Genomic DNA, 17,617 nt, shown 5'->3' on the forward strand with positions numbered 1-17,617 from the left:
CTTTTACAAAGACAAAGACAGGTTAAACAAGAGGATGTTTCTTGCTCTAACTGATCTCTTTACAGCTCCTTTTCACCTCAGGGAGACAGATACAATTCAAGTTTCCTATCTTGGAAATAGAAAAAGGTAATGACTCAGTAGTAGAAGAGCCGTTGTTGTGTGGTGTGAAAGCAACCTGTCAGCTTTGACCCTCATCACACAGGGGGAGGGGACAAGGAAGTATTGGAAATTCAGTTTCAAGGGAGCATTTATAAAAAAACAAAAACAAAGTATAGAATAGTACTCATTGCTTTAACGTTCATAGTTTTTATTGTTTTAATATTTCACTGTTTCACTTAATCTAAGTCTAAGTGAAATGTCATCTTAATATGTTTTAAGACTCCAGTGACAACATGGTAAAAAACAGGCACAGTAATCCACATTTCTTGATAATTTCATTTCAACTCATTTATGTAAAGCCAATTTACAACATTTGTCATTACAAGGGGAAAAATAAATCTATTACTTCATACTGACAAATTTAAAGTAATACTGTATATACATATATATATATATATATATATATATATATATATATATATATATATATATATATATATATATATATCCCTGTTATACCTATTGAGGTCTACTGGTATTATGTAAATTCGCATTGGTGATAATTCTTTATTTGATGTTAATAATAATTTTCTTTTTGTGTGTCTTCTGGATATTAGAGTCATAGTTCCAGTTGTGTTTTTCAAATGTGTGAGATTGAAGAAAGGATTAAACTTTTTTCATACTGCAGTGCATCACAGGAAAACACAGAGAGACAAAGTATAAACAACCCCACACACAATCACATATTTTCCATTTTAAATCATTTATTTGCCCGGAAAAATAGTCTGTCCAGTCTGTTCACATATTTCTTTGCTCCTTACCATTAGCTAAACAAATGGGTGTAGACAAAATGTTAAAAGTTGACAGACAGCATTCTTCCTGCAGGGAAATAAAAGGCGTCATTGCTAAGTTTTTGTGTTAAAGAAACTGAGAGTTTCTCTCACTGCGAAGTGAAATGGCAGAACAAGCAGTTCAAGTGGACCAAAGAACCTTCTCCTGTTCAATCTGTCTGGACCTACTGAAGGATCCGGTGACGACCTCGTGTGGACACAGCTACTGTATGAACTGTATTAAAACGCACTGGGATCAAGAGGATTCAATAAGACTCTACAGCTGTCCTCAGTGCAGGAAAACCTTTACACCAAGGCCTGATTTGGAGAAAAACATCATGTTAGCATCTCTAGTAGAGCAACTGAGGAATACTGGACTCCAAGCTGCTCCTCCACATGGCTCTGATGATGTACTTGAAGATGTTTCCTGTGATTTCTGCCCTGGAGGAAATATAAAAGCCATCAAGTCCTGCTTAGTCTGTATGGCGTCTTACTGTGAGGAACACCTAGAGACTCATTATAATTTTTCTCTTGTAGAGTATCACATGCTGGTGGAGCCAATCAAGGACCTGCAGCAAAACACATTGTCTTCAGTAGAGGGAGCAGAGAGAGAGAGCTGGTTTGATGTCGGTCTGTATGATGAGTATGTTTTACTGTCTGAGCCAGAACCAAAAACAAGAGCAGACTTCTTGAGATATTCATGTGAAATCACGCTGGATCCAAACACAGCACATCCACAGCTGTTACTATCAGAGGGGAACAGGAAGGTGACATTTTCATATCAACAACAATGGCATCGCAGTCACCCAGACAGATTCACTGAATGGTTTCAAGTTCTGAGCAGAGAGAGTCTGACTGGACGTTGTTACTGGGAGGTAGAATGGAAAGGCAAGGGAGTTTCTGTAGCCGTCGCATACAAGGATATCAGCAGAGCAGAGGGGGGGAATGAATGTGGATTTGGATATAATGACAAATCTTGGGCAATGCTTTTTGACATAAACAGTAATTCATTTTGGTACAATAACACCAAAACTCCAATCACTGTTTCTAATTGTTCTAGAGTAGGAGTGTACCTGGATCACAGAGCAGGTGACCTGTTCTTCTATAACATCTCAGAAACCATGAGTCTCCTCCACAGAGTCCAGACCACGTTCACTCAGCCACTATATGCTGGAGTTAGAATGTATAACACTGCAATCTCTGCTGAATTCTGTCAACCCAGATAGTCCACTAAAAGCTTTGTGGCATTTTTTGGTTTAGCATGTTTGAATTATTTTTCTTTTGCTTTGTTTCTCTGGTCATCTGGCCTCTCAATGCAATTGATCAAAATGTCTCAAAGGGAAGACAGGGAAAGGGGGACCTGTCCTGGCCTGCTGGGACATACTTCGTGGGATACAACATGGACTCCTGGAAGGCTTGGAGGATGGTGTGTTTTACAATGCTGTCAGTGGAGGATATCGAAGATGTATGGATTTTCGGATTTGTGACACTCGGATTTCTCCTGTTTGGATTTGGAGGATACCTGATGTATCTACAATTATAGAGAATGTCGGCGGCAATTTGGGCATTGATCAGGCTGGCAGCAGCGGTTGACGAGCTGACAAAGCTGTGAATGAGAAAGATTGTGAGCTGAGTCGTATGCTGGGTGTGATTGAATGCAGGCTGGCTGCGGTGGTTGAACTCGAAGATGAGATGGGATAATATTTTGGATGTGCACGCTTGCTTCAAGGCAAAAAAGCCCAACTAATTTGGAATATTGGATTCGCCACGTAGAGCCAGCAACAAAACGCTGACGGACAAATCCTGTGCAGCCTGCTCTCAAAACAATAATTGTTATTCTGGATTCGGCCTCCCCCCTTATCAAAATCCCCACTGGATGTTATGAAGAAAGGGCACATAGGAACTGCTGCCCCCTACCCTACCCCCGAACATCTGTGGATGCACCCAGAACTGTAGTGCCGGTTGATGAATTTCCATCTCATCAAGGACAATGGCCTATGGACAGCTTTCATTGGACGCACTCATCATAAATACAGAACTAATGTCTCAAATGTCAAATTGACTTTCATGTGGCTCATGTGCCTCTGATGTGACCCTCTGCTGAAATGTCTGTCTCATGTTTATAAGTGTTTTCTTGTGCTGAGGTTTTTTTTTTTTTGATATCTCAAACTATATCCTGTCAAGGATAAAGTGTGAAATATGCCCCCCCCCCTCCCCAATGTGGCCCCTATCTTTCCACAGAATAAAAGGCAGCGCTATAGGGAACCTCCTATGGGTTAGGGCCCTTGGCAGCCATGAGGCAGCATTCTGCGGCGCACATGGTCTCAGTAAACTATTCCCCCTTTTTGCTTCTCTGAGAGTGCTGGAGCCTTTAAAATAAATCTGCAAAGACAAAGATCGATCGTTCTCTGTTTTACTGAGTGGTGGTCTCCCCTCTTTGATAAATAAAAATTCCACAACAATTCTTCCAACAGCGAACAGGATCTGACATGCCAGAATGACTCTGCAGTGCAGGTTAAGAATGTTTAGCCTGCTTAAAAACTCTTTCAATTCCCCTGCTTTGAAAAAAAGAGGAGTCATGGAGCCTTCCAGTGGTTTCTTTCCAACTGTATCCAAACTAATGGAGAGACACTACTTTGAACATTTTCACTTCACTTTAACCATCATCTCCTAGCTTTTGTTTTGTTTTTTAGAGTTGGTAGAGTGGGAGCATGACAGAGGAAGCCGCCAGTAAGAATGAAGAGGCGTACACAGTTCTAATTCAAGTGCTGGATGACAAAGTTTGTCCCTTGTCGTGAGAGACGCTGCTGATGATGGCAGGAAGGCGCTGCAGATCCTCTGTGACCATTAGGCAGGGAAGGGGAAGCCGCTGATAATTAGTTTATACACGGAGCTCACACCTCTCCAAAAAGGTGTGAATGAGAGCGTCACAGACTATACATCCATACAGAGACTGCTATTAAACTGCTGTGTAATGCAGGCGAGACTTTTAGTGGCGGCTTGTTGACTGCAATGATTTTAAAAGGTCTGTCTGATGCATATAAACCATTCTCTGTACATGTCACACAGAGTGATGAAAAGTTTACTTTTGTTGAGTTTAAAACCAAACTAAGGAGCTATGAGAGCACAGAAAAGTTTGGTGCTTCTGGTTCCGCAGAGGACAGTGTAATGAAAGTCGGAGGGAGAGACAACTGGAGCAAGCTGACCTCTTTCACCTGTGGTCAGAAGGGCAACAAAGCTGGTGACTGTGCGTCAGCTGCTGGAGAGTGCAGAGAGTCCAGGCAATGGTGCGGTTCCTGTAAGAGTGCCACGCACAAGGACGCACACTGTAAGCACAGTAGAGGTTGGCGGATCGATACTATCGATACCAACACTGGTATTGCTATTGAACAATATTCGTTTACAGTAACAAGTTCAATACTTTTTATTCTCTCTTGCACGCACTATCTGCAGCAGTAAGTCCATGCAGGATAATTTTTATTCTCTCCTGCATGCACTAACTGCTGCAGATTCACCAGTCTCCCCATCAGTATAATTACAGCACATTGCTGCTCCTCCCTCTCCTGTACTCACCGGCTCAGCACACAGGCTCAGCCTGGTCCACTTCACACACAAACTGCTCAGACGCTGGAGAAAGAGAGAGACCATCGGAGCAGAAAATACCATACATGAAAGCAAAGGCAAGCTGTATGATTTGTAAAAAGCTGGTTAAATGCAGTTTAAAAGCACACGAAAAACAATGAGCCAAAAACCAGTCAAACGTACACAACGTTATCACACCAGTGAATTCATATGAAAGCCAACAACAAAAAACTTTATAAAACCAAAACATAATTTCATGAACTGCTTTATATTGTGTACATAAATCTTGCCCTTCTGAGGCTTTGTGAAGGAAAATCTGTGTTTTTTATGGTCCAATATGATGTCACAAACCTAAAAAAAAAATGTACTAGTTTAATAATGGAGAATCTATTGGTCTATTTTTTTTTACGTATAAAAACTTTTTTTTTCTGACAATGTGTTTATTTATGAGCAACTATGCAGATTAACAAACAGTAGACTATATTCTACAATTTTTTTTATGTGAGTCCCAGATTGTTTATTCTTCTTCGCCTTTTCTACAAAGTGCTTTAAATCAGTCCTGGCTGTATTTTTCCATGCTGGGTCAGATCCTGATGCTTGAAAAAGGAGGCATGGAAAGCAGAATAAAGCTACATGCTGCTAGCCAAGCCTTCTTACTAAACAAGGTCCTGGAAAAGGACATTTCTTGCACTATTTCTTTCTCTTTCTCTCTCCAATGCATCTCCAGCCCCTACAACTCGACCTGTCAATCACCCGCAAAATGTCAGCGCTGTGGCGGGATGTGGTAAGCAAATACACTTCCTGTCAGCGCGGGGCGCAGCAGAGCTGCGACGCAGCTGTGAGAGATGAGCTGTGAAAGTGGAAAATTAATTAATTAAGAAATCAGTGCCCCAGGCACCGCAGATCCACAACGGGGCACGTGCCCCTGTGAAAAGGGTCTGCTGACGCCGATGGTGTAGGTTTAACCCTCTCCAGGCAGATGTTGCAGATTTGCAACAGCTAAATGCCACTTAGCTAATTACTCCACATCCATATTTTAAGAGCTTTTGTTACTCAGAAGTACAACAGAAGGACTTAGTTGTGCATTTGCAACAAACAGTTTCTCTCCAGCTCACCAGATAGCACTGCTGAGTCACTGTCAACATGGCTGAGGCCTTGGTGTCAATGAAACAGATTTTCTAAGCACCAATTTCATGTAAGTATCACTACCAATTTCCATTATTTTGAAATCCATACTACATAAGATGAATCATGAATGTGTACACTGCAAAAACAATCCAGAAATAAGTAAAAAATTGCTTAAATTAAGTATATTTAGCCTTAATTTGAGCAGGTAAATAAGATGATTTGCCAATGGAATGAGTATTTACACCCTTAAAATAAGATAGTTAGATAATATTTACTTGAAATAAGAAGATAAAATTGTTTTTTCTTATTTTAAAAGGAAATTGTCTTGTTCCATTGGCAAAGTGTCTTACTTACCTCCTCAAATCAAGGAAAAACGCACTTATTTTAAGAAAAAATAACTTATTGAGATTTCTTTTTTTTTGCAGTGTATAGATATGACACATGCCAATTAGTAGATTTGATCTCCTCTGGGTTTTTCACCAGAGGCAGCTCGATTTCAATGTTGTGGATTCTCAACATGTGCCCAAACAGGTACCAATGGATGCTACATGCTTTATCTATTAGTTTGCCTATATTTTGAGCAACAGTCGAATAGAATTGGCCTTCTAAAGAGGTTTTGAGATGTCGGTGGAGAAAAAGTTTTAAGAAAAGGTTGTCTCTAACTTTGTGAGAGAAAATGTTTGTTTTGTTAATTTTTTGTTTGTGACATTCAAATAAAGTTAACGTTCATATCAGTCAGATTCAGTCTTAAGTGTTAATTTACCACTCTGGGCCACTGTTGCAAATCTCCAGAATTCATTGCATGTGAAGGTCTCTCTCAAAAAAAGTCTGAATTGTATATTACTACCCTATATGATCATTTTCTCCAAATATCAGATTTTTCCTGCAACTACAACAAAATTTGAGCTTGAGAGGGTTAATAAACCAATTTGACAGTGATGATTTCCACATTTAAAGAAATGTGAAAATCATTATGATTACCATATACAGTATGGTGTTTAATAAGTTAACATTTAGTTGTGAGTTTTATTTTTTCTTTACTTTTTGTGTATTTGACTTATATCCTTAACAGTCTTCTGAACTGAATAACAAATGTTCTTTTTAAGTAAACGGTGGTAAATACAAGTTTCTACGTCTTTCTGCTAATTTTCATTCATTATTTATTTTTGTTGCAGGAGTTATTTACATATACTATTGACTGAATTAAATTAAAAAAAAAATTAAGTAAAAAAAACTTTCAAAGTCTAAAAAAATGGATTTCCCTTAATAAATAACAAGAAGTAAAATTAGGCTATTTTAAACTAATATTAAAAAACAAAGTGAGTCCTCAACGCGGGCGATCGGGTTCGAATCTGGCCTGTGGTCTTTTCCCTCGTCTCTTCCCTTCTGTCATACCCCCTTTCCTGTCAGCCTACTGTCCATAAAAACGAGCCACTAGTGCCGTATAAAAAAAAAAATTCAACCTAATAAAAATAACCACAGAAAATTTAATTTGATATATATATATTATAAAAAACACCAAAACTGTTCTCACACAAGATCAGCAAACGGTATAGCTAAACAAAATGTTTGTTTTTTAAGCCAAATTGTGTTGTTTTGTGATGCATTTCAGTTTATATTGTGTTGGCTAAATCAAATAAATAAAATAAGCACAAAATGCTGATCTCTTTAACAACGTCTAAGTCCTGAGAATGGAAAGTAAAAAAAAAAGGTCAGTGAAAAAAGTGATCATTCTCAAATTTACATAAAAACAAGAAAACGGGTTGGTCTTCTTACAGGGGTCTTTCACACTCAGATTTTTCCTTAGTCTGTGTCAGGGTCCATGCATTGGTCAATGACTTCTTTCTGTGCTTATTAGTGTGAGAAATACCTCGACTGACAGAATCACATTTGAAAATGAAGGGCATTGATTCAACAAACAGTTTGCATTTGTTTTTATTGTTGACTATTAAAAGTAGCTCCCAACATGAATCACTACTGTACAACACACTGTGCAGACAGACAGGGGAAACTCACGGTCTAGGTGGGCAGCAGTGTGCAGCACAACCTTTGTGAGATGTTCAGTTATGTCTGGCAAGTTTGTTTTAAGGTTAGTGTATAGTGAAGCTTGCTCCAAAGCATGCCAAGATCACAACAGCAGCCTCAGCTGCAGATTTAGCAGAAAACAACATAGGTTCTAAGTTGTTAGTTTTCGTTTTGTTCTTCTGATTAAAATATGAAAACAGAGGCAAGTCCACTTTGGATTCAAACAACTTTATTCAAACAAGAAGATTTGTTCGGCAGAACAAGGACAAGGAAACAGAACATTTGAATACATTAATACTGTTACTAAAGAAAAACAATAGGAGCGCAGAGCAGTTTCCATTTTTTAATGAGTTTTTTTCATAGCAAGAATGAAAGAAAACATTAGCAGTGATATACTTTATGGATCCAGGAACACAGAAACAGATTATAGGATTAAAAAAAAGAAAGAAAAGAACATCAAAGCAGATATCAGAACTATGCAAATCTATTTGAGTTTACAGAACTCTGCAAAGGATCCCTCTGACCGAATCCGAACTCCAGCATGTAGTGGCTGAGTGAATGTGGTCTGGACTCTATGGAGGAGAGTCATGGTTTCAGAGACGCTGTAGAAGGACAGAATCCCTGCTGAGTGATCCAGGTACACTCCTATTCTGGAAGAAACTGGACCTGAGATGGAGGTCCAGATTTTGTTGTGACCAAATCTAGACCGGGAAGAATTTAGTGCCCAAGATTCATTATTACATCCAAATTCACTGTCATTCCTTATACTTTTGTATGCGACTGCAACATAAACTCTTCCACTGTATTCCACCTCCCAGTAACAACGGCCAGTCAGAGTCTCTCTATTCAGAACTTGCCACCTATCAGTGAATCTGTCTGGGTGAGAAAATGACTGAATAATAACCATCCCTGTGACCTTCCTGTTCCCCTCTGATAACTTCAGGTTAATGTGTGCTGTTTTTGGATCCAGTGTGATTTCACAAGAGTGTTTTAAGAATTCAGCTCTTCTCTTTGGTTCTGACAGTAAAACCTCCTCCCCCGTGATTGTCAATGAGATGTTTGTCCATGTGTCTCTCAGAATGTCCTGTAGTTTATCTCTGAGCTCTGACACAGCTGCTGTCACATCCTCAAAGTGTCTCAGAGGACGGATATTGATGCTGGATGAGTGTGTAGACTCACTGAGTGCTGACAGTGAGGGGTAGCTGTGGAGAAACTGGTTGTGATCCTCTGTGTTTAAGAGCTGCTTCAGCTCAGCTTCTTTCTTCTTCAGCTCAGTGATCTCCTGCTCCAGCTTCTCCTGAAGCTCTTTGACTCGACTCACTTCAGTTTCCTGCTGGGATCTGATCTGCTGCTTCACATCAGAGCTTCTTTTCTGGATGAGACGGATCAGCTCAGTGAAGATCTTCTCACTGTCCTCCGCTGTTTTATCAGCAGAGTGATTGATGGCCTCCACCTCCTGTTGAAGCAGCTTCACATCTTCCTCTCTGTCCTGGATTCTCTGATGGATATTTCCTCGTCTCTCCTCCAGCTCTCTCTGCCTCTCATTCCTTTCTGCTGCAGCTGACACTGTGTCGTGGCCTTTATGTTCCTCTACAGAGCAGAGATAACAGATACACTTCTGATCAGTATTAAAGCACACATTTATTATGATGAGAGCAGATGTTCTCCTGGAGGTTCTTGGAGGGCTCCACCAGCTTGTGTTTTTTAAATGTAGCTGAATCATAATGAGGCTGAAGATGTTTCTCACAGTAAGAGGCCAGACAGACTAAACAGAACTTGATGGCTTTCAGTTTTCTTCCAGTGCAGAAATCACAGGCTACATCTTCAGGTCCAGCATAGCAGTGATCAGCAGGAGCAGCTTGGAGTCCAGTCTTCTTCAGCTGCTCCACTAAAGCTGCTAGCATGGTGTTCTTCTTAAAACCAACTCTCTGTGTGAAGATCTCTCTGCACTGAGGACAGCTATGGATTCCTTCCTGATTCTCTTCATCCCAGTATGTTTTGATGCAGTTCATACAATAGCTGTGTCCACAGGGAATAGTCACTGGATCCGTCAGTAGATACAGACAGATTGAACAGGAGAATGTTTCTGGGTCAAGCTGATCTTGCTCCATTGTTCTTGTCAGTCACAGTGACTCTGTTAAAATCATTTCCTGAAAACACTAAAATGTTTGAGCTCTAATCTTGTAACTGTGTCATAAAGAGAGGCTGCAGCGAATCGGCTTTCAGCAGTTGTTGGTTCCGCCCAGCTTCAAAGTGTCTTTTAGAAATGAAAGTACAGCTGGTGTTATCACGTTTTTACAGCCTGCAGAATAAGGTGGATAGTTGTAAATCTTACCTTTGTCTCATAATTCGAAAGCAGAACTTGTTCACGTATTAACTTAATTTCTTCTTGGTTTGCTCCCTGACATCCTGGGATACAGACCAGGAAGCAGAGTTTAACACACCTCTCTGCAGCTTCTCTACTGTTACCCACTCAATAATCTATCCATCCAGACAGTCACATAAAATGGAACAGAATCCTAAAGGAGTAAATCATGATAATCTAATCAAAATTATAATAACTTCAATTGGAGATACAATTGAAACTATTAAGTTAATTATATAGTTAATACCTTGATTTAAGCCATTGAAATTGATTTAGGTGCTTTACAGAAACTTGGTTGCAGCAAGAGGATTATGCGAGCATAAATGACGCAGCTTCCTCTAGGTATTTACATTTTCACATACCCAGAAATTCTGGGAAAGGAAGAGGAGTAGCAACAATCTTTCAGTCTGACTGAGCCATAGCTCTGTCAAACTGTCCATCTCACCTGCTCTTACCAGTAATGATTTTATGGGATTCTTTATAAAAAAGATTGATTCTATTAAAAGTAAGATAATTACCACCCCTCTGAATATGATTGGTTAATCCCCAGTTGAACTTTCAGAGTTAGCTAAACTATTATCTTTATCTAAAGGCTGATTTATACTCCACAGACACTCTGCTGCACCTCTCCCAAATTTTAGCTGACCACAGACAGTGCCGCAGACAGGAGGTCGGCTTATTTTGTTTTTTTGACCGCAATTGGGGAAAACAATTCGTGGACCAGGTAGAAGAGCGAGGTGTGCAAGAACGCTGGCACCATTTTTCCACCTGGACACCTGCTCTTTTTTTGCTGTCATGTCCCTCTGTTGTTGGACAAACTCGCCCCCACTTCCTCACCACATTGGCCGTATCTAGACCCCTAGCGTAGACCACGCTCAAAATTAAGCATAAATAAAATATTAAGCTCACTGCGACACGCTGCTGCGGGGAGTATAACAGCCCTTAAGCCTTCAACTTGTATGTTAGATCGAGTTCCAATCATGTTATTTAAGGAAGTACCGATTTCCTCCTCCAATTTAGATATGATTAATCTATCCCTTTAACAGGGATATGTACCAAAGGTTTTTAAATTTGCTATAATTAAACCTTTACCTAGGAAACCATCTCTTGACCCAGTGTCAGGACTCAGAATGTAAGACCCATTATTAAGGCGAGACAGACAGTGGGAAAGTTCAAAACTTTTATTAACAAAAAAACAAACAGAAAATGCAGAGCTGAGGATCTGCGGATCTAAGGTGACTGGGGGGTGAGGTGGGGTGTCACCCATCACCTTCACTCTGGTTAAGGGAGAAACACAGGTAAGTTATCACGACAATCTGACAGAAGATGATTATTCATGAGTTATTTACCTGGTTTAACAGTTCAGTCCATCCTCTCGGGTGAGGCAGGATCCAGCCGATGCCAAACAATAAGCCGCCCAGAGTGTCCCTTATGCAGCAGCAGCAGTGAGCAGACAGGAGTCTGAACTGGACGATTCTTTTTTTTTAGGCTCAGATGAAGCCCTGCCGGTTTGTCTGAGCGGAAATGGGCAGGTTAAGCAGTTGAGAGGCAAAAACATGACACAACACCAGGAAAACCATGGAACTTTAAACTGGCTTCCTCCTATGAGCCAAAAACAGGAACAAGGCCATTCAGAGGATAAGACACAGGACTACCAGGTTTAAACTATCTCTGCCCTGCCATGCCTAAAACAGGAACAGGGCATGCTCAGCCGCCAAGAGCTAGGACACGATCAGGAAAAAAGACGAATCAGGAAGATTTCCTCTTTAACCACTGGCCTAAGAGATTGAAAAATATGAACTAAGGAAATCAATCAAACTAAACTCTTCAAGCAGAAGGAGCAGGTAGATAAGATGAATGATAATTAGGCGGGGAGGGTTCTGCAGGTGAGTGAAGTGAGCAATTAGATCAGCTATCAGAGAAGATCATGATTCCCAGATGAATGTTTAAATATAGCGCCTATATCCAATCTTCTTTTCTTATCTAAAATTCTTGAGAAAGTAGTTGCCAAACAATTGTGTGACCACGTATACCATAATGATATTTTTGAAGAGTTTTAATCTGGTGTTAGAGCTTATCCTTCTAGTGAAACAGCCCAGTGGAATTCACTAATGATATTCTCATGGCCTCAGATAATGGACTATCTGTACTTGTCCTGATCTCAGTGCTGCATTTGACAGATTTGATCATAATATTATTTTAGAAAGACTCGAATATTTGGTAGCAATTAAAGGAACAGCACTGCTCTGGTTTAAATTGTATCAATCGGATGGATTTCAGTTTGTTCACGTTAATAATAAATCTTCCTCGTGTTCCAGGGTTTCCTGTGGAGTACCACAGGGATCAGTGCTAGGACCAATTCTCTTTACATATGCTCCCAAAAAATAGAATTATTAGACAGCATGGGATTAATTTCCACTGTTATGCTGATAATACCCAGCTATATCTGTCTCTAAATCCAGATGAAGCTAACCTATTAAATAGATTACAGGCATGTCCGAAGACATGAAAACCTGGATGACTCTTAACTTTCTGCTCCTAAATGCAAACAAAACAGAAGTTATAGTCTTTGAACCAGAGTCTTTGAAAAAGAAGCTGATTAGTCAGTCATTTCACTTAGATGGGATTAAATTGATCTCAGATATTAAAGTCAAAAATCTTGGTTTCATTTTTTGACATCAGGACTTGTAACTTGAATCCCATATCAAAGGTATTCACACTGCAGACCTTAATATATGGGACTTGTATGTGATCTGCGGTGTCAACTGCATTCATACAGCTTAAGCGTCCCGCTGTGCAGTAAGGTGCAATGACGTCACAAGCAAGCGTGCTCTGTGTTCATGGAAGTAAATATGGATGGTAGTGATGGTGTACATCTAGCCATCTTTCCTAACCTTAAAAAATCAATCTTTTCAAGATGGTTTAAAAAAAAGACTGCTCTCTGCATTATTGTCCACCATGGTTGTTGTTGTTTTTTCCCGCTTCTGAGTAACAAGAAGCAGAATAGTGCGCTTTGTTAATGTTCAGGTAGGTTGAATGCAACCTAGCTATTCAAACACAGGTCGCATCTCATAAGATCAGATTTGTATCTAAGCATCCAGATGGTCAGATGATCATTTCATTATCTGTCCAGAAGTGTTCGACCTTTCTCTGTTTCAATCTCTACAATCAGTTAATTTTAGCGTGAATGTGATTTTTACATCTGGTCGATGAACAATATTACTCTTTGGATCTTATTCACACAGTCTGAATGCTGACTCCTTTTCATCCCTTCAGCTCATCAGGATGTTCTTCATACATTCTCTAGTTATAGATTTTAGGGGTTCTGCAGTGATATTGATCCGTTAATTTCAATCCTAGGAGCCTAATCTCGGTTTCTTAATTGGTTCTTCCTTTGAACTTTGACTGCTGCTCTTTGCTGTTATCTAACATATATTGGCGAAAGACAAAGAGTGAGGAAAAGAAAGCTTTCAGATCACCTTGTGCATCAATCAGTTTATTTACAGAGATTGAAAATGCTGATTATTTCAATATAATTTAAACAACTAAAGCACTGATAAACATTTCCCAGACTTTTTAAAGACATGAAATCAGCTTCAGTCCAAACTGAAAAATATATCTGTGTTTCATGCTTGTCAGGACTCAACAAAATGTGTTTAAAGAAGAATAGGAACAAATGGCTGGTTTCACTTTTTCAACCTGGGAAACCATTAACATGTTATTGAATTCACAGTTTTTGATGCCAAAAAAAAAAACAAAATCCATAGTTCAAAACAGTTTCACAAGAAACTCAAGAACCAAAAAAATAGGAGACACTAGGGAGGAATAAAACAAAAGAAGGAAGAGGATCCAGCAATGAGTAACTGAACAGTAGGTGTAGATATGGGAGGAATAATTGGCTGATAGGGAGCAGGTGCAGACAGAATTAACTAGCAGGAGCTAAGGGGGAAGGAAAGGACGGCAACAGACAGCAAAGAGCAAAACAAAGCATACCCAAAAAATTAAAAACTTAACAAAAATGAAAGTACTAAAAGTAAGATCATTACAAAATGTTGAGATTTGATCAATTTCAACAAAGAAAATCAAATTTAAATAAAAGATAGATAGAAGTCCTGATAAATTCTGACGGTTAATTTCAGTGAAATACAGATATAAAACATAAACATAAGACATAAAACAACACTTTGGAATCAAAAAACCTGAAAAAAATGAAGAAACACTTCAGTAGATTCTTTCTATTCTGGTTTACAGAACTCTACAGAGTCTCCAACACAGACTCCAGCATGTAGTGGCTGAGTGAATGTGGTCTGGACTCTGTGGAGGAGAGTCATGGTTTCAGAGATGCTGTAGGACAGAATCCCTCCTGAGTGATCCAGGTACACTCCTATTCTGGAGGAAACAGGACCTGGGATCAGGGCCAGATGTTGTTGTGACCAAATCTGCAGCCATTTGGGGAACAATCTAATGCCCAAGATTTGTCATTACATCCAAATCCACATTCAGTTCCGCTTCCTGCTCTGCAAATATCCTTGTATACGACAGCTACATAGGCTCTCCTGCTCCACTCCACCACCCAGTAGCAGCGTCCAGTCAGACTCTCTCTACTCAGAACCTGATAAAAATCAGTAAATCTTTCTTGGTGACTAGAATGAGATGGAGGTTCACTCACCAGTGTCACCTTCCCGTTCCCCTCTAATAGTAACAGCCGTGCATGTGCTGTGTCTGGATCCAGTGTAATTTTTTGTGAATATTTCAAGAATTCGTCTCTCTTCTTTGTTTCCAGCTCTGACTGTAAAATCTCCAGTGAGATGTTTGGCCAAGTGTCCTTTAAGAGCTTCTTTAGATTATCTCTGAACTTGATCACAGTTGCTGTCACATCCTCAAAAAATGGCGGCAGGATTTCAATGCTGGAAAACTGTGTAGACTGACTGGTTGTTGACAGACAGGGGTAGTTGTGGAGAAACTGGATGAGATCCTCTTTGTTTGAGACTTGCTCCAGATGCTTCTGAATCTCTTTGACTCGACTTATTTTAGTTTCTTGCTGGGATCTGACCTGCTGCTTCACATCATACCTTATTTTCTGCATTAAACAGATCAGCTCTTTAAATATCTCCTCACACTCATCCACTGTTTTATCCGCAGATTGATTGATGTTCTCCGCCTTTTGTTGAAGCAGCCCTTGCAGATTCCTCTTTGTCCTGGGTTATCTGTTGGATCTTTTCTGGCTTCACCTCCAGCAGAAAGCTGTGGATTCCTTTCTTATCCTCATTATTCGAAATGTTGTGTCCACTGGGAATACTCACTATATCCAAACACATTGCACCAAAGAGATTTTCTGGGTCCAGCTGATCCTGCTCCATTTTTTATTGACTCCTAGCTACAGTGATTTTATGAATATTATTTCCTGAAAGCACTATTAGCTTTGAGCTCTAATCAGTGTTGTGCCATATGCCATGATCATACTTTTTGGACATTGGGAAGCAGTGTCCATATTTCATCCTGATAGGATGACCAGAGAAGAAAACGCAGCTTTGGTGAATAACAGCTGGGGGACTTCTGCAGCCCCCCTTTTTCAGCCAGCAAGTCACATGGGAGCCACCAGAGGTGTGAAAACCTACCCCCCTCCCTGTGAAGCCAGAGAAAACCATAGAGCACAGAGGATTCTGTCTCTTTTGCCTCTTCACTTTTACTCCCTCGTCTGATCCAGCCTGCTTCTGCTCCTGCGCTCAAAGCTGGGGCCCACTGTGGCCCACAGTGGAGATGCAGGCCCCAGGGAAACCAGATCCCCAGAACCATCAAGGATGAGTCAGAACTCTTCAGAACCTAACTGCTGCAAACAGAACCTTTGCAACACATTTCTCTTGAGTTTCAGAACTTACAGAGCCAAACTGGATGAAGACCATGCCCTGGTGTGAGACTGAGGGGACCCCTGCTGTGAGACTGAGACAAAGAACCCCTGACTGCAGAGCTGCAAAACTGGATGAAACTCAAGCTTTCCAAATGGACATGGAAAAAGGTTTGCAGGTCTGGCATGATTAGGGACAGGAAAAGCAATGTGTCTTTTGATGATGCTAATCATATCGTGTGTTTACTGCGGAGTAAAGACAACGCTAATTGATGCTAAAGAATGGACTGCATGCTACGCTATGCTACAGGAATATATGTTGAGCTGTTGCTAAAGCTTAGACAAGCTTTATTCACTAAGGATTTAAACACTGAAATAACATTAGTGTTCATGTGCTCCTCAAATGCTCATTACATTTCCATTACCAAGTATGACCAAGAGTCATTTAGTGGAATCCTGATGTCTATTCGCTGCTAGCTATTTCAAAGAGGGTAAAGAATCATTTAACTAAAGGTTTTTGGTTCTTGATTAAGCAAATCATTTAATAAAACATTATTTGGCCAAATAATGTTTTATTCACCTCATGGATTTGCATTGTCAATTGGTCTGAAAACATTCAAATTTCTTTAAAATTAGTGAAAAGCTAATTTGATCACATCCCAAATTCTTCCAGATAAACTTTGGTTTCAAACACAGAATCCATCTTAAACTGTAATATTTTTTTCAACCGTTTTCCCCTTCCTCTTTGTACATAGTAGTTAGTTTAGTTTAGTTGAGTTTTACTAGTCTTAGTTGAGAGTGTTAAACTGAAATATGTTTGACTTGGAGCTGAATGATTTTTGTTAATAAAATCTTATATTTTGAACAGAAATTGTGGTGAATTTATTCCATGTATGTGCAGAAATAACTGTTTGACCATGATTAGTGCTCGAATCACTCTTTCATTTATTGTTCTAACACACAGTTAGTAGGACTGTGTGTCATAAACAGTATATAACAGCTGAAATAATATCTGATTAAATAAGATATTTTACCACCCCTACAGGGGAGGGAAATAAACATCTTAAAGTATCAGAAACATAAATTCCCAGCGGGCTGGGAATAGAATTTAACTATAGAATCACAACATCAGTAAACTATGTGTCTGTACAGAGAAGCTTTATCCAACCAGCTTTTACTTTTATCAGACATTTGATTCCGCCCAGCTTCAAAGGGTTTTTGAGACCAGGAAGAACTGGGCTTATGAAATTTTTACAGCCTGTAGAACAAGGAGCAGGGCTGTAAATCTAACCTTTATCTAATCATTTACGAGAAAAGGTCTGTGCAATATTGTTTTACTTTTCTTTGTGAAATGTATTCTTTCCATTTCATATTTTTCTGCTTTCGTTTTATCCCAGAAGAATAAAAAAAAAGTTCCATGTATAAAAGTTGAATGTATAAAAAGATTATTTTTAATATACAAACATGTTGAATGTTTGGCACAGGTTAATTTTGTGAATTTGTTACTAAATCAATAATAAATTGTATTTCATACTTTGTGAGTGCAAGATAAAATACAGTTAGATTTCATATATATTAAGTGCTTCTATTAAAAAGCCTTAAAATGCTTATTTGAGAAATCGTATGTGAAATTAGCACTAAAACCAAATTAGATCCCATTTAATCAACAAACATCTATTCAGAATTGGAATCATAAGTCTAGTGGTTAGGGCATAGAGCTTGGGAAACTGAGGTTCTGAGGTC

The 17,617-nt window shown here is 39.4% G+C and overlaps 1 protein-coding gene and 1 pseudogene across 1 annotated transcript; one reads left to right on the top strand and one right to left on the bottom strand.

Moving 5' to 3' along the window:
* Positions 1-1,017: 1,017 nt before the first annotated feature.
* On the top strand, positions 1,018-2,197 carry LOC119795299 (tripartite motif-containing protein 16-like). The gene has a single exon (XM_038303214.1). It carries the CDS (start codon positions 1,055-1,057, stop codon positions 2,153-2,155), a length of 1,101 nt encoding a protein of 366 aa, XP_038159142.1. The 5' UTR covers positions 1,018-1,054; the 3' UTR covers positions 2,156-2,197.
* A 5,361-nt stretch (positions 2,198-7,558) lies between these two features.
* Positions 7,559-9,776, bottom strand: LOC119795307 (annotated as a pseudogene).
* Between the last annotated feature and the right edge of the window lie 7,841 nt (positions 9,777-17,617).

Source organism: Cyprinodon tularosa, unplaced genomic scaffold (assembly GCF_016077235.1).
Source record: "Cyprinodon tularosa strain WSP-4 unplaced genomic scaffold, ASM1607723v1 ctg509, whole genome shotgun sequence".
Classification (NCBI taxonomy): Eukaryota; Metazoa; Chordata; class Actinopteri; order Cyprinodontiformes; family Cyprinodontidae; genus Cyprinodon; species Cyprinodon tularosa.

What these genes read in the sequence shown, in the direction of transcription:
- LOC119795299 (XM_038303214.1), top strand. Translation starts at nt 1,055, where the DNA reads ATGGCAGAACAAGCAGTTCAAGTGGACCAAAGAACCTTCTCCTGTTCA.